The 24,764-nt window shown below is 39.5% G+C and overlaps 1 protein-coding gene across 2 annotated transcripts; it reads right to left on the reverse strand.

Moving 5' to 3' along the window:
• Positions 1–3,943: 3,943 nt before the first annotated feature.
• Positions 3,944–24,625, reverse strand: LOC112050433 (protein DDI1 homolog 2). Of its 2 annotated transcripts, none has more exons than XM_052890883.1 (10): positions 24,153–24,625; positions 23,732–23,938; positions 23,097–23,163; positions 21,244–21,402; positions 19,818–19,916; positions 17,355–17,517; positions 13,923–14,100; positions 6,165–6,257; positions 5,596–5,741; positions 3,944–5,097 (listed from the first exon to the last, which is right to left on the reverse strand). In XM_052890883.1, exons 1-10 carry the CDS (start codon positions 24,415–24,417, stop codon positions 5,017–5,019), a joined length of 1,458 nt encoding a protein of 485 aa, XP_052746843.1. In that variant the 5' UTR covers positions 24,418–24,625; the 3' UTR covers positions 3,944–5,016. The 2 variants fall into 2 exon arrangements, with proteins under 2 accessions (XP_052746843.1, XP_023944474.1); XM_024088706.2 differs by having other exon boundaries at positions 5,647–5,741; positions 24,153–24,618.
• Positions 24,626–24,764: the final 139 nt, after the last annotated feature.

Genomic DNA, 24,764 nt, shown 5'->3' on the forward strand with positions numbered 1-24,764 from the left:
GAGCCGTCATATCCTTATAGTGATCAGATTACAGTCTAATTTGTTATACTTATCACCTGAACCCCCAACCCACATTAGAGCAGCTCAGTGGGATTATGCTAGTCCTTTAGTGGCCAAAACTGCTTCTGTACCTGGCAGCAACTAGTATTGCAGGGGAAATCTAGTGAGTGGCGATCACAATAGATCGGTAACGGTCAACGTGATACAGGGACCTCAAGAAGACCTGCAGAGCCGAGACATCAAGAAGAAGAAGAAGTGATCATCATACCAGGTTGATAATGTTGGTTTTTGGGTAGGTACTGTTTTTTCTTTAACTCGATGGCACCAATGCATTTCGGCCATAGCAGTGTCATATGTTGTTATAGACAGGATTGAGTATTTCTTCTACTGATTCTTTTACTAAATAACTAATAGTCTCAAAGTCATAGATTTCTATATATGACTTTGAGACTATTGGTTTAATTTCTAATTGATTTATATCACCTAACACATGAGTGGAAAAAAATCAACACCCTAGAAGAGTACTTTAGCAGTAGTTTCAGGAGCGTAGCTACCGCCGTATACCCCGGACTACAGGGGCCCTGTAAGTGTGCAAAAATTAAAAAAAACAATCTCCCTGAATCTGGTGCTCCTCGGAGAAAAAAAAAAACAATAAACTAAAGAGATTTTCCGCTTGTCTATTGGGCTCCCCAACTATTTTGATACAGGGCAATTTTACCCCTCCAAGGCAAGCTATGCCACTGTAGTACTTAAGCTTTTGCTGACTTCATTGCCTCCTCTTTGGCAGACTTACAGTAAAGGATAAATAAAGATAAACTACCACCAAAATGGCAAACTTGTATAGAGAATTTGGGTCAGTACCATCACTTATAGAGACGTGATAGCCCAGTAGACCTCTGCCCGACTCGGAGAGCGTAGGTTCGAATCCGGTCCGGGGCATGAAACTCCCAACTTTTCAGTTATGTGCATTAAAAGAAAATAAATATCACGTGTCTTAATCAGTTAAGGAAAAACATCGTGGTAACCATATCTGAATTTTTTTTAAATTCTCTACGTGTATAAGTCTGCCAATCCGCATTTGGCCAGCGTGGTGGACTAAGGCCTAACCCCTCTCATTCTGAGAGGAGACTCGTGCTCAACAATAAGCCGAATATGGGTTGTCAATGATGAAGTTGACCTACATCGGTTAGTTCAAATATAAAATATACAGGGTGTCCAGTAAGTAATGGATAAAACGCGAACGGTAGAATTTTCCAATTTCATAGGTATAGACGGAGAGCTAGCGACAGCCTGACCTTCATCATTTTATAAAAGCTGGAAATTAGTTAGCTCACGCTCCAGCCATAGCTAAGTACCTACTCTAGCCATCTTTGGAGTTTGTACCGTGGTGGCTTTGGGAGGTAAGAGGTTTCAAGAGCCTGAACTGTCTTGAGTATAAAGTGTAATTTTTTTATTTTCCTCGGCAATATATTTATCGCCTCGGCAAAATAGTCGCCAATCACTTAGTTTCACGGTAACCCTTCGAAAAACACTATTTATTATTAAAATTCAAGGGTTTTTTGCGAAGTTGCCATGAAGCTGTCTGCCGAATGGGGATATAATTTTTCATATTATGACGAGAAAGACTACTCTTTTTACTCATTAGGTTCAAGTTATATATATAGGGATACACATTTTGACGTACCGCCAAGCGATTTAGCGTTCCGGTACGAAATCAAAGTAAGCAAGTAGCATTCCGGTGTAGCGGGTAGCACTCCGGTTGTGTAGAAACCGTATAGTACAAATTACTATGCCTGTCATAGTTTATAGACCCAGCCACTGTAAAAGTCACATGCTCATCACACGAATATTTTCCACATGTAGGAATCGAAACCTTAGCATAGTCACTACCCGCTATGCTACGCGGCTATAGCCGTTAGAGCCTTCAGTGTATATCTATATGGTATACCGAGCCGTGATAGCCCAGTGGATATGACCTCTGCCTCCTATTCCGGAGGGTGTGTGTTCGAATCCGATCCGGGGCATTCACCTCGCAACTTTTCAGTTGTGTGCATTTTAAGAAATTAAATATCACGTGTCTCACCCACCAGAGAATTGTCTTAATTCTCTGTGTGAAGTCTGCAAATCCGCATTGGGCCAGCATGGTGAACTATTGGCTTAACCCCTCTCATTCTGAGAGGAGACTCGAGCTTAACAGTGAGCCTAATATGGGTTGATAATGATGATGATATTTCGTTAAAACACAGTCCTCCGCAGTCTTTTCGGCTATGGCGCAACTATTAGCAGCATTCAGCAGCTACTTGAGGAAACTGGATCATGATCGTCTGCCGGCTGGCAGAACACCGAAAATGTCGAAGAAATCAGATCGGACCTTTTTTTTTATTCTTTACAAGTTGGCCCTTGACCACAATCTCACCTGATTGAAACATTTGTCATAGTCCAGAGGTTTAACAGTTTGAAAAAAGAGTAGAGGGTATGGTAGACGTAGGCTAGGGATAGGGAAGAAGTTAGTGCAAATAACTACGAGGGGTGTTCATTAAGTAGTGAGAATGATACTTCTTGGCAATAAAAACTATAAATACCATAGATTTACGATTCGGTACAAGTACCTTACATAGTTCAGATATCTGTAATAATACTAATAAAGCAAAACGTTTTCGATTCTCGTTTTTTCTGAATTCAGTCACAAACTTCGTTTCGGAATGTGTTCGCTAAAATGGAGAAAAATAAAGTTCCCGCGGTATTTAAATACCTGTGAATGAAAGTATCAGTATGGAGCAGATAAATCAAGACTTGCGGGAAACATTAGGTGTTATTCCTCCTTATTCTATAATAGGGATGATGATATTTTTCTTAAATTGTATATAAATTAAGAGTATGCAAGCAATTTTGTAAAGGTAACAGGATACCTGCGATCATTACTTTCAGAGGTACAGAGATTTAAAGGATCAGATTTGTGGCACTGCCACGGATTCTTGAAAAACGCCAAATACAAAATGTCACGAATTAAGGACGTCGTTAGTTCGCTGATCGTTAGATTTGGATAGCGTTCATACAAAATTACAAATATCTTTGTGCGTTTATGTTTACAGTTCATATATTTAAAAATGTCACGTTTAATGTAATTAGCTAAAAATGTATTAATTTTCATCTAATTACGATAAAATAATTATAGTATCCAGTAAATCTTTGGTTTTTACAAATTAATTAGTTAATGTTGACCTTATTTACCCGAATCCGAATGTCTCATAAGAATCAATATATTCAAACCTAGTCATCATCACCATGACGGCCCACGATCGGGACGCGCTACATTACGACACCAGTGACAGAACAAATGGTCAAAAAATAAAAAAATACATTACTAGCAAAAGTTATTTCGTATCACCCCCGTGCGCAAGTCCAAAGTTGTGATAACTGCCATCGAAGATTTTGGCTTTGAATTAATGAAGCATTCCCCGCATTTAGCGGACTCGCTCCTAGTGCTTATCTCCTTACGCGGCTAAAGGAGCACTTCAGTCAGGGTTTTGATGATGATGATGATGACGCAGCGATCGCTGCTGTACACTATTTTTAAGGGATCCGGATGTAGACTTTTCGAAAAGGAATTTTATGTTTAGAAAAACATTTATATGCCAAGTGTATACTCATAAAAGGCGACCACGTTGAAAAATGAAATAGCATTTAATAAAAGATAACTGAATCTTAATCATTCTCACTACATAATAAACACTGTAGTAAGTCAAAGCGAACTTTTTAATAAAAACACGTCACAGGTTATCATCGCTCCATATAATTAAAAAAAGAAACAATACAGAGGGCGACACACACGAGTGTGAACTGCGCCTCCTTTTATACTAGCACTTAATTAGATGTTCGTATAAAAAAAACTTATATCAATGATTCAACCAACAAAAATATATTAATAAAGGAAACAAAAAAATATTTAGAAAAGTATATAATTAATAATATAAAGTATATATTTTAATTACACAAATATTGTTGTAGATGATTTCGATAGTGTTTACACGAATATAATCCATTGTTTACGTGCGATCAGCGCGCGAGACCTGTCCGTCTCGTCAGGCAGACAAAACATTTTTGATTTTGTCTCACAAACCCATTCCCGAGAACCCAAAAACGCCTATCATTACAGCCTACACACGTTGTATAAGTTGATCATTATCGCTTTAGTGCCGATATGCATTTCATGAAGTTCATATGTGACACATATGACACAGCGGGCGGCGCTCCCGCAGCGGCGACTCTGTGACACCACGAGTGCCGCTTGACGTCGGACGTGCGGTCGTCACGTCGACCGACACAACGCTTACTCTATATAACTTAACTACTATTTGTTATTTCAGAAAATACATCAGTTCCGAAAGTCGTAAACTCGTCTGTGTCACGCGCAGGCGCACCCACCGACCGTTCGGATAAGGAACGGAACATCCGAGAGCGCAGAAAACAACAAAACTATACACGACGCAATAGACGTCAACATTTGATTTTATACGCGGACTGATTTGGCAGTAAACGTTATATTTATTGTCTGTAAAGTGCGCACACATAATACGAGTAGGCACGTGTACATATCGAGAAGCCCGGTGGGCGGTCGCGAGTGTTCCGCACAGAACAAAATGTAATTATAATTATTTATAAAATAAGCAAGAAAAATAGATATGTATTTTGATACCTTACGTTTGCACATTGAACGAGATGTGTCAAATGATGACTCTTTTGCCTGAATAAATTGATATTATAACAGTTATACATTTGACGTGGACACCCAAACTTTCATCGATGACGACACCAAGAAACTTCGGTCGTCATCGCAGAAAGACTCGCCGACAGACACAAACGGAGTCAAAAGAGAGCCATTTCATAATCACGAAAACGCGTTTACTAACCTCTATACATATCGTTAGCAAAATTAGAAAAAATAATGCACGCAAATGTAAACAACTTAACAAATAAGAAACAGTCGACGAGTGCACGCAGTCAGCGGCGCGGCGACTAGAACTTGAGCGATTTGGCGAACAGCGCCACCGTCGCCTGCCGCTTGTCGCCGTTGAAGCGCCGCAGCTCGACGATCGTCTGCGACACAACAGTCAGGCTCTGTTCACAGTTTGCTGCACATCTGTAGGTCTGACATGTGACCAAACCGAATGGCGATTCAACCGGAAATACCTCTATCTCTTTCAGTGCGTTATGCCCCCATCCAGACTCTCCACGAGGCCACACGAGGGAACGCGAGTGCGAGAGAGACAGAGATGAGACTGGCACAACTGTGCCGCTATTGGACGACATGTTGTCTTTAAGAGATACGTTGTTGGGTCACATGTTAGACCTGCAGGTAAAAACCAGGACCAGGTAAAAACGGTACATAGACCTTTGAATCGTTCCAAGTTAAAATATACAATATTAAAGAAGTATTTCAAACTGTGAGGTGCTCGTTATCATCGGCATCTGGATGGCGATCGTCACAGAGTTCACAGTGTCACTGATAAGATCAAAACTCATTATTAACAAGTAAATGAACCCTCCGATGAAATTTGAGCTCAAGCCCGACTGCCGACTCGTCGGACCGCTAACCTCTCCTGCACGGAGAAGGCCTGGCTCCGCTGAGGAGTAGTGCACACGCACCTGCTCCCGCGTGAAGCCGAGCGCCACGATCTCCTCCACCTCCGTCTCGCTGAATGTGTCCGTAGGCAGGATCGTCATGCTGGGGTTCGGGAAACCTGCAAGTATGACGCTCGCTGAGCACTCACCATCATCACCAAGTGTCGCCGCACACGGGCCACACGCGACAGCCACAAACGCCGCCACAAGAAGGGGTCACAAAAGTAGCTGAAGCGCGCGACAGCTACATGTGGCCAGTGGCTGCTACTTTAAATTTTAACAGAGAGGGGTGCGGAATCGTGCGTGTGGCGTGTTGCGGCGTTTTGTGTCGGCGTTTAGTGGCCGGTGCGGGCCACAAGATGCGAGCATCAACGATTGTAACATGTGGCGACCACCATCGTCAACCGTGTGCGGCGAGTCCATACAAAGTGTATGAAAAACTACAGGAAATATGCCGGTAGTGGTGTTTTGTGGTTGTGGCCGGTGGCCCGTGTGCGGGAGCCCTAACAACCCACATTCGGCTCAGTGTCGGGCTCACTCACCGATCCGGCTGGGCGGCTGCACCGGCTGCGTGGCAGGCGCCGCCGGCGTCGACGGCTGCGCCGGGCCGGGCGCGCGTGGCGACGCACCTGCATCTGCGGGGAACGGGTATATGAGCTCACTCGGTTCATGTTATAGTCTGGCAAGTTAGTTGATGACACTCCCATGATATGCGGGCGGCGGCGGAAAAAGTGCGTGGGTGTGAAATCGTGCGTGCGGGAAAGTGAGGTGCATCACTCGTGGGTTTTTCATTCATCGCTACACGCCCCCCGCGCGGACCATCGGGAGTGTTACGAACGAAGTTGCCTAGCTATAATGTACACTACGTGTGTGTGAAGCTGATATTGTGTACTCACATAGTGTCGAACGAAGAAACGACAAAGTACTATTTTATGTAGGCTACACTACCGTATACTGCTTATATCGTAATGATTCGATACTCTACAATGCATAGATATGACTCGGCAATTATTAGATTCGCCGGTAATGTATCACGTTAACATGAGATTACATAATTACTTTAATACACAAAAATACAAATTATAAATGAACAACACTACGTTTGAAGCATAATTGCTACCTCTTACACCAATGGTTCTCAATCATTTTTTCTCGTAGATTACTTTCTACCTGTTCCGGTAAACCTCGTGCAGCTACATTTCTACTGTTTTCCGAATTTCTACAAAATATGTCAAAATTATAGCTATGGGAAATATTGCAGCTAAGTTCCAACAAAATTAGCAACATCATTTCGAAAATAATGTGAGAATAGTTTTCCGAATTAATTTACTGTGCTATATAAAAAGCAAAATACAGAATTCATTTATTTCAAGTTGGCGCTTTTAAAATGTCAAGGTTGACTATTTGTAAAGACTCTACCACCGGTTCGGAAGTCAGCTTCTGCTGAGAAGAGCCGGCAAGAAATTCAACAGTTGCACTTTTGAAAAAAAAAAGTCACACAATATTACAATACAAATTGTTAAAATATATTAAAATAAAAATAAAAAATATTAAAATTTCTATAGTTTTATTTCCTGTGTGAGGATAAAAGCTGATCCAATGACCTCCAAGCAAAGTTGGTCAATCAGAAAAGTAATTCCAACCAACTTTACTTTTTAACCGGTTCTCAATTCGACGCGTATGTCTTTTTTATCTTTGTTACCTCCGATTTTGAAAATTATTTTTTTGTTTGAGAAGTATACTTCCAGATTGGTCCCATTTAATTTTCATGAAAATCGGTTCAGTAATTTTGTGTTAATGAAAATAACAAAATTTCCCGTACTGTTGCGCTATCGTTCATTATGCTAGGACTCACTGAAAACTGAAAAATAAAATGTTTTTAAGATTTTATTAAAATCTAAATAAGTGAATAAATTTTACTAAACAAAAAGAAATAAATAAAATTAAAACCCATATTTTGAGTTATATCAAGATGGCGTTATATCAAGCAACTATGGCATGACACGACAGACAGCAAACATCAAATTGAAAACGTCATCGATCCTCCATTATTATCCATATTTAGTGTTGCATTTCTTGAGAGATAAGAATCAAAGTAAATTCGAAGATTTGTATAATCAAAAATAGTTGAAAAAAGTATCTTCTTTTATTTCCGCTAGGGTACAATGACTGGACCTGGACTTTATATAATTTTGGACCATCTCCTTTTATCATAGGCAAAGCAAAGATAGTTTTTTCCCGTGGTTCTTTCAGAAACGGCTTTAAATAATACGTGAATGGCTTGGTACCGCCTTCAAAGTGATCAGAAGGTAGCATGTTATTTTTCGCTTTTTAGTTTATTTTTGTGATTTTGAAGTCGGTTCAATTTTTTGTTAAAAAGATTTTTAACATCTACTCACAGAGTCTCTCTGAAAACAGTTAAACCAAAAAAAAGTTATTATTATGGTTTTGGCATTATCAATCTTCTTTTGAAAATTCTAACGATTTGCACATTTTATGTTAATTACATCATTTATGTTACTGTACCTCTGTAATTGTACCTAAGGGAAGTCGTCACTGGCCCTTAACACACGGGCTTAGTAAGGGTTTGAAAGGACGACATTGAAATTCATTAATAAGTATATACAAATAAACATTATTATATTATTTACAATTATTATTATTATTATTTCACGTTGAGAACCCTATTTTATAACACGCCACCCCGTAGACCCTGTCTCCTGTCAATCATTGGGGTCCACCTGAGCCCCTTTTTTTGAAGCTCTATGTATCCTGTTGAACCTCTTTTTATGAAATTACAGTACCGTAAACACAATGCAATTTGTTTCTGTTAGTACTCTGCGCCGTCACTAGATGGCACTTTTCACTACTGAACCACGCTAACATAGTTTGCGCTCAATATTATAAGGCGGAAGATATTTTTTGTCAATTCCATCAAGCAAATTCGCCTTGCCAACGCGAGTAATTTTTGGGCCCCGCAACTTTCTTCAATGAAAGTTGTGGCAATAAAAAGTAACACTAAGATTTTAATTTATTTATCTAATAGCTGACGCCACGCGGTTTTACCCGCGTGGTTCCCGTTCCCGTAGGAATACACGGGAATAATACACAGCCTATAGTCTTCCTCGATAAATGGGCTATCTAACATTGAAAGAATTTTCACAAATCGGACCAGTAGTTCCTGAGATTACGCGCGTTCAAACAAACAAAGAAACTCTTCAGCTTTATAATATTAGTATAGATATAATTATATAACGAAATGGACCATCTCCTTTATGATTTAATTGGCTCAAGTTAATGCATCACTGTGGCACCGCCTTCAAAGTGAGCATGTTATTTTTCGCTTTTTAGTTTATTTTTGTGATTTTGAAGTCGGTTTAATATTTTGTTAAAAAGATTTATTAACATCTACTCACAGAGTCTCTCTCCGAAAACAGTTAAACCAAAAAAAAGTTATTATTACGGTTTTGGCATTATCAATCTTCTTTTGAAAATTCTAACGATTTGCACATTTTATGTTAATTACATCATTTATGTTACTGTACCTCTGTAATTGTACCTAAGGGAAGTCGTCACTGGCCCTTAACACACGGGCTTAGTAAGGGTTTGAAAGGACGACATTGAAATTCATTACTAAGTTTATACAAATAAACATTATTATCTATACTAATATTATAAAGAGGTAAAGTTTGTAAGTTTGTAACATTCTTTAAATGGGGTAATCTTCGGAACCACTGGTCCGATTTCAAAAATTCTTTCACCAGTAGAATGCTACATTATCGGGGAGCGTTAGGCTATATTTTATATTGGTATCATATATATTAGCCGAGTTAGCACAGTTTTTGTCATACAGGTCGAACCGAAAATCTTCTAAGCAGACTTTGTCGCATGCGCTGCCTTAACCATTGTGTAAATTGAAATTAACGTATGGAAGCTTTATGTATCTTTAAAAGTTCTACAAAAAAGTCCGCGACACCATATATCTATCTTCTATATATTAGCAGATATAGTACCTTTTGTGTTTTAAAAATTATTAATTTTATATACTTAGGTTTGCGTCATTATTTATGCTACTTAATTTAAATCCTTATCAAAATAAATTATTTAATAATCACAAGGATATTATGGAGATAAGATTTGCTCTTTATAGTATGTTAATTAGTTTCGGAGATAATACAAAATTTCTAAAAGACGCAGAAATTCCGCTACATGACGCCCCGCGCTTTCAAGTACATAGTTCCCGTCCCCGTGCGAATATGGGGATCAAACATAGCCGATGACACTCGCAAATAACGTAGCTTTCTATTGGTAAAACAATTTTCCAAATCAGTCCATTAAATTCAAAGATTACCTCCGACAACCACACAAACTTTACCTCATTATAATTATAGCATAGAAGGGTAGGGGTTGTGTAAGGGTAGGGGTAGGGTAGGGGAGGGTATGCCTAGGTTAGGGCTAGGTAGTGGTAGGGTAGGGGTAGGGGTAGGGTAGAGGCAGGATAGGGGTAGGGTAAGGGTAAGGTAGGGTAATGGTAAGGTAGGGTAATGGTAAGGTAGGGGTAGGGTAAGGGGTAGGGTAGGGGTAGGGTAAAGGGTAGGGTAGGGGTAGGGCCTGCCCCTATCCTAGCACTATCCAACGGGTAGGAAAAGGGAAGATTACGGGTAAGGTAGGGTACGGGTAGGGTAGGGGTAGGATACAGTAAGGGTACGGGTAGGGTAGGAGTAGGGTAGAGGTAGGAGATGGATACTGAAGCCTATTTTCTATTTTTTGTCTCTATCTGCCTTTTTTTTGACCGGGCATCACGCTAAAACTACAGAATGAATTCAAATGATACTTAAGACGATTTGAGACCATAATACCGAGAAGGATAATAGGATACTTTACTAGGTGAAGTAAGGGTAGAAAGTTTGTACGGAAAGACCTTAATTTTTCTAGGTACATTAGTAAATGTAAAATGATAAGTGGATTATTTATTAGGTATAAGTTATAAAACTTGCAAAATAGAATGTGAAATAGAAAAGAATAGAAGGTTGAAAGTTGACATCGATTTTTACGCGGACAAAGTCGCGGGCGTCCGCTAGTATTATATACAATTATTATTATTATTATTTCACGTTGAGAACCCTATTTTATAACACGCCACCCCGTAGACCCTGTCTCCTGTGAATCATTGGGGTCCACCTGAGCCCCTTTTTTTGAAGCTCTATGTATCCTGTTGAACCTCTTTTTATGAAATTACAGTACCGTAAACACAATGCAATTTGTTTCTGTTAGTACTCTGCGCCGTCACTAGATGGCACTTTTCACTACTGAACCACGCTAACATAGTTTGCGCTCAATATTATAAGGCGGAAGATATTTTTTGTCAATTCCATCAAGCAAATTCGCCTTGCCAACGCGAGTAATTTTTGGGCCCCACAACTTTCTTCAATGAAAGTTGTGGCAATAAAAAGTAACATTAAGATTTTAATTTATTTATCTAATAGCTGACGCCGCGCGGTTTTACCCGCTTGGTTCCCGTTCCCGTAGGAATACACGGGAATAATACACAGCCTATAGTCTTCCTCGATAAATGGGCTATCTAACACTGAAAGAATTTTCTCAAATCGGACCAGTAGTTCCTGAGATTAGCGCGTTCAAACAAACAAACTCTTCAGCTTTATAATATTAGTATAGATATAATTACAAGTCGAGTCGGAGGCCCTGGGTTCTATCCCTGACTGGACAGATTGAGGTTTTATTAATTGGTCCAGGTCTGGTCAGGTCAAAGACGTACCGCTAAGCGATTTAGCGTTCCGGTACGAACCAAAAGGGGTGGATTTTCATTCTACTCCTAACAGATTTGCTCGCTTCCATCGTCTTTGCATCATCACTTACCATCAGGTGAGATTGTAGTCAAGGGCCAACTTGTATAGAATTAAAAAACAATGGTTTACACAATAAACGTATTTGGAACGTACCCACGTATCGCGTATACATAGCAAACGTACTAAAGTTGTTTAACTCATACTGTTGTTTGTTGCTGAATACTTATCTGTGCAACTGCTTGTACCACTTGTATTTCGGTTTTATATTTGACAGATTAATCAATAATACACAGATGGAGCGTACGGAACACGATGGTGTCGTAGCCGCGCCAAATACAAAATTGAATAAGTAATACATTCTCGAGTCAGTACGAGACGAACTGTCGTATCTGTAATTTTCAACATTATTCCAGAAAAATGGCGTCTTTTGTTTTTAAATATTTTAAAAACTGTTCACAGAAACTAAAGAAATAAGATGTAGTATTTTTTATTGATTATTATATTAATTTACGTAATTGTATTGTACAATACTGTTACCTTACTCCTGCAGGGCTAGCACGGGCAAGGGAAAAATTTATCCACGGGGAGAGGATAAAACGTTTATCCCCCACACTCGTTTTATCCACTCACCGCGCATGGGCACGCCGGTGGATATAATATCCCCGGTGGATAAACGGAGGGAAAGACTTGTCAACCCATTTGTATATATCTTATAAATTGGCATTAGGTATATTAATAGTCCGAAATAAACGTAAATTTGATAATATTTGGTTATTTTGTGCATATTATTTATCTGTTTTCTGTTGGCATTGTTTTGTTTGGTGATTGTTTTTTGCGGTGGTTTGTAGTAGGTATCTATAGTATCTATCATACTAGCGGACCCGGTCAAGCTTCGTTGTGACATAAGTGCACTTATTCTCTATCCCTACTCTACCCTTCTTTACCTCTACCCCTACCCTACCCCTGCCCTACCCCTGCCCTACCCCTACCCTACCCTACCATTACCCTACCCCTGCCCTACCCTACCCCTACCCTACCCCACCCCTACCCCACCCCTACCCTACCTCTACCCTACCCCTACCCTACCCCACCCCTACCCTACCTCTACCCTACCCCTACCCTACCCCACCCCTACCCCACCCCTACACAACCCCTACCCCACCCCTACACAATGACAGATAGTCAATGTTATCATAGCGACAATAGAAATATCTGAACAGAAAATCTGTGATATCATGAGATAAAGATTAGTGACACGGACGCACGGACACACAGCGTACTTTAAGTAATGGGGTCCTGTTTTACCCATCACAGCCATCTTTAACTTTACATTGTTTTGTATACATCAGTAAAATTAAGTCACTCGAAGTATTTAAATTTTTAAACTGCCATACTATTTTTACATACAAATATATTTACGAATTTTACAATTTTTTTATTAATTTAAATCACTATAAAGTACAATATTTATCTAAGAAAACGTAAAACGAGAAATATAACCACAAGCGGCACGATCTTGATCAGAGCATCGCGACTAGTGGCAAGTGAGCTTGGAATTTATACCTGATTTACAATCATTTCAACGTGCGACGTTCTCTACGTGTAACAAGAGATCAGCGGTGCTAACATACGACCAAGTGCAGAGAAATAGACAAAATGACCCTGCCCCATCTCTTTCGTCCCCACACAATGAATATGCGAAGAGCGGTATTTACGGTAGCACAGCCATTTGTTGCCAAAGAAATTGCCAACAAATTGAATGTGCATTGCGGTATGAAAAGAAAAATTTAAGTTCAATGAATAATTTAAATAAAACGCCGAGCTCTAGGACTAACATACGACCAACGACATATCTCGTGAAGAGATACTGACGAATTTTAACCAACAGCAGTGCAACCAATAATACCGCTATCACTTTCATTGCGTTGGGACAAAAGAGACGGTACTGGGACCACTCCCACCGCCATTGGTCGACATTTTGTCTATTATTCTTCACGAGTTATGTCGTTGATCGCATGCACGGTCTTCATTCGTTTCGTCAAGCGCTGCCCTGCGTCTGCGCTGTACACTATTTCATTGATACAATATGGTCGGAAAATGGAATGCGCGAGCACACGATGCGTTACGGCGCCGCATCGCATAGACTTCACCGTATCACAGCGCACACGAGCGGTGCGGCGCCGCAATGTTGTTATGCTCAGCGGCGCCGTAGCAGCGTTGGCTAGTCTGTTGAATAAAGTAATGTTGTGAAGCATAAACAACTGAGCGGTGCCGCTCCGACGTCGCAACGCATTCACCCCTCCCCGCCTCGTCTCGGCGGTTGCAAGTCCGGTGCGGCGCCGTAGCGCATCGTGTGACATGCCACAGATGTATGTATCTATGTAAGACGACGCAGCGACACCGCTACGCCGCCGCAACGCATCGTGTGCCCCGCTGTAACACGGACGCGGCGCGACGAAAATTCGTGCGGTCATTTGGTCTTTTTGGCGGCACCTTGTCTGGAGTTGTCGAGCGCCTCCTTGAGTTGGCGCTCGTCGCGCGCGCCGAGCAGCTCGTCCTCCGAGGCGCCCGAGAGGCGCGCGCACTCCGGCAGCTCGGCCTCCGGCAGGAACAGTGTCTCGGTGCCCGTCGTGCCGATGCGCAGCACGTTCCGCTTCAGGTCGATGTTGCACTGCACAGATACGCGCGTGGTATGATTTCCAGTACGGATGCTATAATAGCTAGGCAATTTCGTGCGTAACACTCCCGATGGTCGCGACGGCCGGGGGGCGTATAGCGATGCATGAAAACCCAACGACTGATGCACCTCACTTCCCGTCATGCACGATTTCCCACCCGCGCAGTCTTTCCCCCTGTGGGCGACCATGGGAGTGTCATCAATGAACTTGCCAGACTATAACATTCATAACTATAATTATTATTATATAAAGTAGATATATGTATAAAGTTGTTATAACAGCGATAGCATAAATAAAAGGCCGTTTCGTGATTTAGGTACAGATCATTTGTTCAACAGCGTGCATACCGTCACGCTGCTTGTTGCGTTAGTAATTTTGTGATATAATGTTATGTAGCAAAATTAAAAATGTGAGCATGGAGAACTAATATTTCGGTGATTCGGGAAAATTAAGTCAATGTCGACTAATTAATAACATAAAAAAAATATTCGTAAAACCAACCAATAATAGCGAAAGAGATGGGACAGGGACTATTCCGTCGCCATTTTGTCTATTTATCTTCGTCGTTAGCCGCATCACAGAACAGAGATCGCTAAAAGCTAACGCTTTTAGCAATAGAAGTAGCATAGGGGCGTGGCCCGCTTACACCCGGGTCTGCGGAGCTTCGCAAGCCTATCCGCGCATGTACTAGCAGTCTTGTTTCGTTGACTGACACGTTACGTCCTGCGGTTGTCAAATTCGGTAATTGAAAATAATTAAAAACGACTAGAAAAATGCTGTATTGTGCCGTTTTGGAATACAAAAATGATAGCCGCCACAAACATGTATCAAATTATGGTGTTTCGTACCATCGTTAAGACGTATTTTATTATATTTTCATTAAAATATGAAAAAATAATTTTACTCAAAGTCACAAACTAAAATAAACTTTACGGGAATAGTACTAAAGTTTACTTTATTTTAATACAAGTTCGATTTTCTTGATGATTCTGTTGACACCAGTGGGCATACATTTGCTGCGTCAACAACAACAACAAAACTATCATAAATCAAAAATATACAAAAATGATTTTATTGCAATAATTCTTCTATTCCTAATTAAATGTATTAATTATTAATATTAATAATCCTTGTTATTTTATATTTATATAATAATAAATAAATATACGATTATTTTATTGATTTCAAAGCCAAAGGTTTCAATTGAAAAGCAGCATATTTTATGCTTTTAATATCTCCTCTAGCATTCAGTTTATCAGAAAACTTCAAAACATTTTAAAAATATGATTCCAATGTATATATTATATTATGCTTTATATAAAATAAGACGAAAAATAGACCAAAAAATCATTTTTATTTTTCTTGTTTTAGTTCTCCTGAAAAAAGTGTAATTTTGATTTATGTTAGTTTTGAATTTAAGCAGCTGCCATATGTCATTTGGCTATTCATTTAGGGATGTCGATAATACTATATCGATATTTTATATCTACTACTATTATGATGACACGATAATGATGAAATTTTCGAAAATTTTTTTTAGGAATCCGTAGAGGAAAACAATTAATCGAGGCGACTAGGAAGCAAAATTTGTTTTATGCAAAACCGTATTGTAATTTGTTCCAAACATTTTACGCAGTCAGACACGTTAATGTAAAGTGGAAACAGAAGATATTTAGTAGTCACGGCAGTGCCAAACAAAAAGATTTTTTTTTCTAAAAGTCGTATTCGTGTCTTTTAGGATACAAATAAATGGATATACTTAAAGTGTTAGGAACGTCAAGTCTGAGTATTTGTAATTGACCTATTGACTACTAACGGGTTGGAAAATAATCTACTGGTAATACATACATTCATCATGAAACTCATTATAGTTAAATAGGAAATAATTGAGTTATTTTCTGCAAAAACCGACGAATTAAAAAAAATATACTATCGTGTTTTTTATATATTTAGGAACTATTTTTACTTAGTGGAAAAGAGTGAATCTTTTCGTTGAAATATTTAGGAATTAAGTTTACGAAATACTTAGAGCAGCTGGTCACGTGTTTCTCAAAACTTAAACGAACAAATTTAGACATTGCAATAATGTGACATTGTGGTGTTTTTCTGGTGATATCTAAAGTTGACAGATAGGCATAACAATACTTGCAGTTTGTATTGGCCTATTTCCTATTTGATCTATTTTGTATTGGCATATATTGTACAGTACATACTGAAAAAAATATAAAAAATCTTCTTCTGTATAAATATAGTTCGAAAAGAATAGTCTGAGAAAGATATGACGACACTGTACTATCTCGGGTTTTATTTTTTATTATTTGTTTTTCATTTCATTTGTAAGTCAAATTGTCCTGAGACAATTGTGAAACATTGTTTAACATTGGTTTTTCCAAATGTATCACTCCGAAACTACTTAACAAAATCAAATGAAACTTAGCATAATTTAAGCAAATAGTACGAAGAAGGCTATAGATTCTTCATGTTGCGTATATAAAAATAGAAAGTGTGAAATAGGGTTAGCCCCTATTTGTTAAGGTTTCGTGGAAAGTACTTAATTTTTCAAGTTCACAAGTATGGATTTGTGTTTGACCTTCTTTGTTGTGTAAACTCGAATCGTGCAAAGTTTTAGTTGTATTAATTGTTTTTTCAGAGTGGTACATTAAAAAAAATGCTTGTTTTTTACTTTCTTGTGTGTGTTTCTTCATATATTTTAAATTTTTGATTGACCTATGTTGTTCTTCTTAGTTTCATGAAATTCAATTTTTTTTAAACAACAGACGTTTGTTTTATTTACTGCGAGTAACGATGACTATCGATGTTTAAGACTATCGTTATTTCACATCCCTAGACAATATTAATAAAACAAAGTTAGGATCATTTTGAATCTTATTTATAAGGTAATAAAGCTTCTAAATAGAGACAACTAGTGACGAGTAGCGGTACTATAGATTTCATTCATGATTTTTCATTCAAGAATTTTCATTTGTTTTGAGACAACAGTAATAAATAAATTTCAACTCTAATATAAGGGTAACATATTTCTTTTTTCACTAAATATTAAATAGCCAATTAAGTGAAGAGTTTATCAGTGTGATAAGTATTATTACACTATAAATGTGTTTGTAAGGCCACGCCCCCGGGTACGCTGGTTTCAATACAAACAGTTGGCACTTTATAAATCTAGTTACTTCTTATATCTGTGAGCCGCATGCTAGGCGTGCTGGTGCGTACGAGTGTGGAGCGATACCTGATGACGTTTGAGCATATCAAGCCCGAGCAGCATGTCCATGGGCTGTTCTTCCAGCACGGAGAAGGAGGTGGTGAGGAAGTCCTTCTCAATCCTCATCTGCACCATGTGTATGCGGCCGATGATCCGCTGGATGCCCACGCCTTTTGCTATGCCTGCCCATCTGTTGATCACAGTTATAGAAGGCAATATTTCTAAAATCCATACTGTGTTGATGTTCTGAATTATTCAGTTACGAGAAGACGGCGTTTTCTAATAACCAGGCACGTCAGCGTCGGAGCGCTAGTCGAGCTGGTACGGCCATTATCATTTGGCATCCGACCAACAGTTGAAGTCTTTCTTATCTGAAGTACAAAACCGACAACCTTGAAATATTTAAGGGCAAATAAGGTATCTTCTTTCGAACACAATCAATACGAGTACATATAAAAAATGGTTCTGTCTGTTTAAAAAAAACTGTGTATTGTGCTTGTTGTCAACTGTTTCCACTGGATTGGCGAAAATAGAGCTTCACGCAGACGAATCGCAGGCGTTCGCCACTAGTGATAAATCAAATGGAATGTTTAATGTGTTACAGCTAAGTGATCGTTTTTACTTCAAGTCAATTCCCTAGACAACTTTGCTGATGTTCGGGATAAGAACAATCCTGACCTCGTTCGTAGAATGAATTCAAATTGTGCCCAGTTACATTGGAATTCATTATCATTTAGTAGTTTAGGTGTGATACGCCGTCGACAGGACGTCTAGACGAATAGATAAAACCATATTTGGCTTCAGTATCGATTGTAAAAAAATTCGAAATAACTTTTATGTATAGAATTGGACTTGTTGCAATCGTACTATACAAATAAATATAGATATATTACGAGTGTGCAACAGTTGTGTTTTCTGATAACCCTGAATATTGACCCTAGCCTTGAACTCAGATGATATCAGAATTTTATGAATCCAAACCATTTGGCATACTCTTACATACATAATATATGTCGCCGTGGAGGCTTGGCTCACTGAAAAATCTATAACCTCAAACCTAATAATTATCAAGTTTACTCTTAAGTTATTGCGATTCGACTTATTTTCAAGTAATCTTATGATTTCGCAATTAAAATAATGTCCTTTTTTGATTTAATTAATAAGTCTCTCAAGTAATGATCACAGGTGACAGCAGTAGAAAAGAGACTCTTTAAGTTCTATGTTGAGATTTTACTGTCGTAACGGTCAGCAAAATCTACGTTAATTATTTTAATCAATTTAAAATCAACTTTTAATGTAACTAAGTTTTACCTATTTACTGTTTAAGTAAATAAGAATGTAAATGCTACCAATAGGAAACGTTCACGTGACTCTTGCCCAATAGCAGACGATCGTATGATTAAGCAAGTTGGCGCGTAACTGCCACGGTTGTGAGAGTGCAGAACTGGCTACGCCAGTTCAGTTCTAATCGCATTTTTGAGATGGAATAGTCTTCTTCCATTTGTTAAGTATAGTGAAATAGTGAAATGTTAAGTAGTGTTATTAAGAAAATAAAGTGACTTAGGTTATTAATTGGTTCAATTCTTTGTTGAGCAGCTTGAAAGCGTCATGCTGCTTGTCGCGTTAGTTATTTTGTTCGATAATGTTTCGTAATGAAGTAATTATTGATCTTAAATTGTTTACTGTGGGCATGGAGAACATGTCGGGCAGGGTTGATGAGTGTTTACTAGTTTTAAAAGGCGTCTTTAAACCACACCCTTGTCACAAGTCCTGGGACTTGCTCGATGTGCTTCCTCTACTACAAATACCAGGGTAAAATAGTAAAATTAAGAGTAGTTTATTGTGTAAGCGATTAGTGAGTTTATGCGTTGCGTACCTATTATAAATGACAGAGCCAAGGTCAGGTCAGCGGTTCTGTCCACATTTTTATTAATGACTCTACGTTTCACGGCCGAAGCCCCCACCAGCCAGTCCTGGACCAATTAAGAAAACCTCAATCGACCCCAGACCCTCCGTCTTGTAAATCCACCGTGCATACCACTGCGTCACGGAGGCTGTAAAAAGAGTCCAGGACTTGTGACTACTGGATGTAGTACTTCTCCACTCGTGTTGTTCTCCCTGCCTAGCCAAATTAATAGAACTTGCTGCAGTTCTAGAGAGGCCAAGGTCTTTAAGCAAATTACAGAGAGATTTTGATGGTAATCCTCAAACGGTAATCCTCTCGCACCTACTTCTACGGCGTACAGACTAAAAAGCCACAAAGAACACTGTATTCACGCGCTGTCTATTGATCAGTTTGAAGGCACCAAACGATTTAGCGTTCCGGTATGATATCGCGTAGTATCCATCAGATGTATGGGTAGGAGAAACTTGTACCTCTTCCAAATTAGCTCGCTTCCATCTTAGATTACGTTGTCACTTAACATCAAGTGATATCACAGTCAAGGGCTAAACTTGTCATTGAATAAAAAAAAGTTATACGACACGTACCTGGTGTCGACGAGCCGCATGATGTTGCAGCGCTCGGCGCAGGCGGCGGACATGATGGTAGTTTGCGCACCCGAGTCGATAAACGCTTTCACTGGAAACCTGAAAATCATACATTTGAATCATTTTACTAAGCCTAATTGAAATAAATGAATTTTGAATTTTACACGAACGCTCAGCGACTGCTCGAGTATCTCGCTCGGACATACTTTGTTTGAGTGACGGAAGTTAATGCTCAATATTCTCAGAACTGCAAGCCATCTCAGCCCACCGGATACGAAACTGTTCAGACGAAACATGTAGCAGTTTCCTCAACGAGTGCCATCACAAGATTATACAAGAATGTCTATAGTCTGGCAATTTCATTGATAACACTCCCATGATATGCGAGCGACAGGGGGAAAGACTGCCTGAGTGCAAAATCGTGCGTGCGGAGAAGTGACGTGCATCAGTCGTGGGTTTTTCATTCATTGCTAAACGCCCCCCGGCCCGCGCGAAACTTCGGGAGTGTTACGAACGAAGTTAGTAGTGAGCGCACAAACTTCGAGTTCGCTCCAAACAATAGACGCATGCTTTGCAGTGTACGGAAACATACCCTACCATTAACAACCCATATCGGGCTCACTATTGAGCACGAGAATCCTCTCAAAATGAGAGCGTTTAGGCCTTAGTCTACCATGTTGGCCCATTTGGATCAAATTTAGTACAAACCAAAGTAGTTCTAATTTACCTGGGGACATTAAAATTTTCTTCGTAAATCATAACATATAAAACATAGATTCGAAGAAAACAGATGGACACCGAATGTGCGCGAGTGATATTATAAGGGTTCCGGTTTTGGTACTACGTACGTTCGGTACTCTAGAAAGTACCAGTGTTTTTCAGACCACACAACTGAAGGTAAACTACTTTTTTATTCCGTCTGAGTGAGTGCCGAGGGTATAAAACGGTGCCGTTACGGCATCACTGTGGGGCTTGATCGAGCGCAAAGCATCGCCTGATGAGACCCAAAAACTGAAAGAAAAACAGAGGATGGATCAACTCTCTAAGGGCGTCTCATGTGAGACTCGGACGTCAGCTTCCGTCCGGACGTCCCCAAGATAGTGAGTTAGAAAACCCACCCCACCCCACCCACCAGATCATAAAGGACGTTTTTTGGACTCCTCTGGTTGAAGTTAGTGTTTAAGTTTGGAATGTAATTACAAGCCTCAACCACCAGTTGGTTGGGGTGGGTGGCAGCTCTATCGAAATAGTTTCAAGAGAGCTGTTTCATATTATTGGTTATTGAAGGTAAATGTAAATATCTATGGGGGTCAAAATTGCGTACAAACCACGGTGCGCCCGTGATTAATCGGTACTCGTAGCTAGGGTAGCTACAATGCCTATAATCCGCTCGCTTAAAGAAGATTCTCAGTCGAGAAAGACATACCCGTTGACGTGGCAGTTGATGTACAGCATGACCACGGTGCCGAACGTCTCTGGGTTGTACTCCATAGCCGCCTCCATGTTGGCCTCGATGTTCTTTTGACGGATCTCCTCCGCTATCATACGCTGAGCTTCTGTATCGAAGGGGTCTGAATTCATCATCCTGAAAGTCATCATCTCCAACTAATATGATATTTAGGGATGTGAAAATATATACAAATATATAAGGCTGAAGAGTCTATTTGTTGTGATGATGTTGAATTAGGAATTAGATACTTCTATTACAACAATTTTGCTCTAAATTCAAGGAAATTTATAACGTTTCTTCATCATCATCATTATATCATACACATGAAATGAAATGAAATGAAATTTATTGTTAAAATAAGTCCTTTTACAATGGTGCTGCTACACATAGGCCTTTTGAAGCAACTGCCAAACATCACGATTCTGAGCCACCTGCATTCAGCGAATCCCTGCGCTTCGATCTGGATTTTGATTCGATCACGCAGAGATACTCCGAGCATTGCTCATTCAATCGCCCGCTGCGTAACTCTGAGCCTTCTTATGAGGCCAATAGTTACCGACCAAGTGTAACATGAGCATTACAGATTATTTTCATTTTGGCCATATTCATTTTAAGGCCCACCTGTTGAGAAACTCTTCTGAGGTCATTGATGATAATAAGGTCATCTAGTCTCTGCCATGATGACTACTATCGTCCGCGAACCGCAGTTGAGTGATGTACTCGCCATTGATGTTGATGCCAAGTCCGTTCCAGTCCAGAAGCTTAAAGACGTCTTCCAATGCGGCGTTAAACAGCTTCAGAGAGATCACATGTCCCTGTCACACTCCTCGCTGCAATTGGATTGGCCTCGTAGTCTGATCATTTATGACGTTACTGACATAATGGCGTTTTCGTATAAGTACTTCAACACTTGGATGTACCTGTAGTCAATTCGGCATCTGTGCATTGACCTTAGCACAGCCCAGGTTTCCACCGAATCAAAGCCTTTTTATACTCTTGGGTTTGCTGTATAATCTGCACCAGTGTATGGATGTGGTCTATGGTACTAAAGCCTTTTCAGAATTTGGCTTGTTTGGGAAGGTGGAAGTCCAGAAGAGACAATTAGTAAGGAACAATTTGTAAACATGGCTCAGCAGCAAGATGGGTCTGTAATTCTTCAACAAGCTGTTGTTACCTCTTTTGATAAACAGAACCACCACTATCTTACGCGACGCTTTAGGCGTCGTGCCCTCGAGAATGACGGAATTGAACAATCGCTGAAGGACTTAAATTTCGGTTTTCCACTTGTTTAGGCGTAAAAAATAGCAATACTGCATATTTATGATACACATATGAGTATACTACTGAACAGCATTGGTCAGAGCACCAAAATTTAAAATAATTACTCGCAGTAATATATTTTCCTTCAAAATATATATTGAAAAGCTAATTGCATTGAATTTGTGATTTGTGAGTTTTTTGCATTTGACTTTAGTTTGTTTTAAAACAAATTAATAATACTAATGGAATGGAATTCATCATAGAGATAACAAACAAATTCAAAAGATTATGACATATTTATTATCATGCTAATATTATATGATAGTAATAGACATACAAATGTGCAAAGAAAAATTTACTTAATTAAAGCATCTTTTGATTTGATGAAGATTTTCACCTGATTGGGCTTTTATAAATGGATACCATACAAGACTGATAAGACTTAGTATGGCTTATTTTATGTACAAGTAAGTGACATATGTAGCTATCAGCCAAATGCAGTACAATTTATTCAATGTAAATGGAACACATTACAATATTTTACCAAGTGATATGAGATGTAAGGTCACCTTATACGTTGTTGTTGCCGCTCCGTGCGCGCCGATATTTGTTCCCGAAGCACAGACGCAAACGAATCTAAGGACAAACAGAATATTATCAATCATATTGAAAAAAATATACTTCAATTATGCAAAGTTTGAGACAGGTGTGATTCTATTTTTCATGTTTTTCATGGAAAAGAGTGAAAATCAAAATGTTTGTTTGTCAACTTGAGGCATGGGTGGGTGGCATGGTCACATAGGCAACTAGACCCTTTATACTGGAACACAAGAACTCTGATTCTGTGTGATAAATCTAAGCATCCCCAAAATATCTTTGTCAAAATAAGCTTTTTCATCTTTTCTGATTATGATTTGATTATGATTTGATATTTGGATTTTTTTGGTTTGGTCCTTTCGTCACAAGTCCAAGACTCTGCTTGTAGTTTTTCTCTCTACCACGCGATCCGGCACATGCATGCTATTAAATACTAAGATATTCGTCTCTCTTACTTTGATTGGCTGTCCATAATAATATTCTCCAGAAGAGTCCTGGTGTTGTATAACAAATATAGGCTTAGAATAAACAGCAGGAGTGCAGCGCCACACCAACATATCAGAAACAATCCACATGCAGTTATGCTGTACCAAAAGAAGCTACTAACCAAGGTTACCACTCAACAGAGCGTCAGCCAGTCTGGGGTTGTTCTGTTTGAGCAGTGCAAGTTGATCCGGATTAGCCAGGAACATCTCCCGTATGATGCGGGGATCCTCTTCCACTGGCGCCCTTGTGGCCATGGAGGTGCTGGCGGCCGCGGCCCGGGGCACTTGAATATTGCTGAAGTCGAGATTTGCTAAGCCAGTTGGTAAAGCTGAAAATTAATGTGTTTTTTGTATTCTAATGTAATCCAATTTTTAAAAAATAATGGTTTTGTCAAAAGTTGACTGACATTTTCCTTTTATTTTTTATACACTGACAGCTTTCGACACTGTCTACTATATAAGTTAGTAAGTAATTGAAACAAAGGATTGCTACATTATCAAGATGACAGTGCAGTTTCGAGCGGGCGCGAGAGACGCAGGTACCTTGGCTAGCGTCTTCGACTCCGAGCGCGGGATCGGAGCGCGCCACCATTCGCAGCATCACGATCACGTCCCCGTCGTGCACGCCCAACTCCTTCAGCGACTTCTTGTCGTGGGTCATAGGCTTCCCGTTGAATATCAAAGTGATCCGCGACGCGGGAAAACCGGACTCTATTTCACAAAACGCCTTAAAGTTTTCCAATTCCAAATCTTCGGATACATCGAGGACGAATACCTCCTCGTTTAATGTGGAAACTGTAACTTTCATATTGAGTTATTGATGATACGTAGGAGCTGTTGTTTGTTCACTGATCACTACTGTTGTACGCGTACGCGGCACTGTGGTAGGTGTTATTTATATTGCGGGAATGACTGTCCAAAACATTGTAGAGATCGCGTACGTAAGATGTACGAAGTTTTATCAGAAAACACGTACGAACAAAACTTTTTGATTTATTTCCACTCTTCTGTCCTAAACTGACTCCGAAGTCGGAACTTCGTGAAGATGGCAACCACAGATTATAGATAATAAATCACACTTTATATCATTAATCTGTGGATACAAATGGTGGTACCCACAGACGACAAATGAAGGTGGTGCCACCGTAAAATTAG

This window comes from Bicyclus anynana, chromosome Z (genome assembly GCF_947172395.1).
Source record: "Bicyclus anynana chromosome Z, ilBicAnyn1.1, whole genome shotgun sequence".
NCBI classification, from domain to species: Eukaryota; Metazoa; Arthropoda; class Insecta; order Lepidoptera; family Nymphalidae; genus Bicyclus; species Bicyclus anynana.

Excerpts from the sequence above, each read along its gene's own strand:
- LOC112050433 (XM_052890883.1), bottom strand. The coding sequence starts at position 24,417 with ATGAAAGTTACAGTTTCCACATTAAACGAGGAGGTATTCGTCCTCGAT. Across the intron at positions 19,917-21,243 it reads ATCAACTGCCACGTCAACGG|GTTTCCAGTGAAAGCGTTTA; the intron begins GTATGTCTTTCT and ends TATGATTTTCAG. Across the intron at positions 6,258-13,922 it reads GCTCGACAACTCCAGACAAG|ATGCAGGTGCGTCGCCACGC; the intron begins GTGCCGCCAAAA and ends CGTTCCCCGCAG.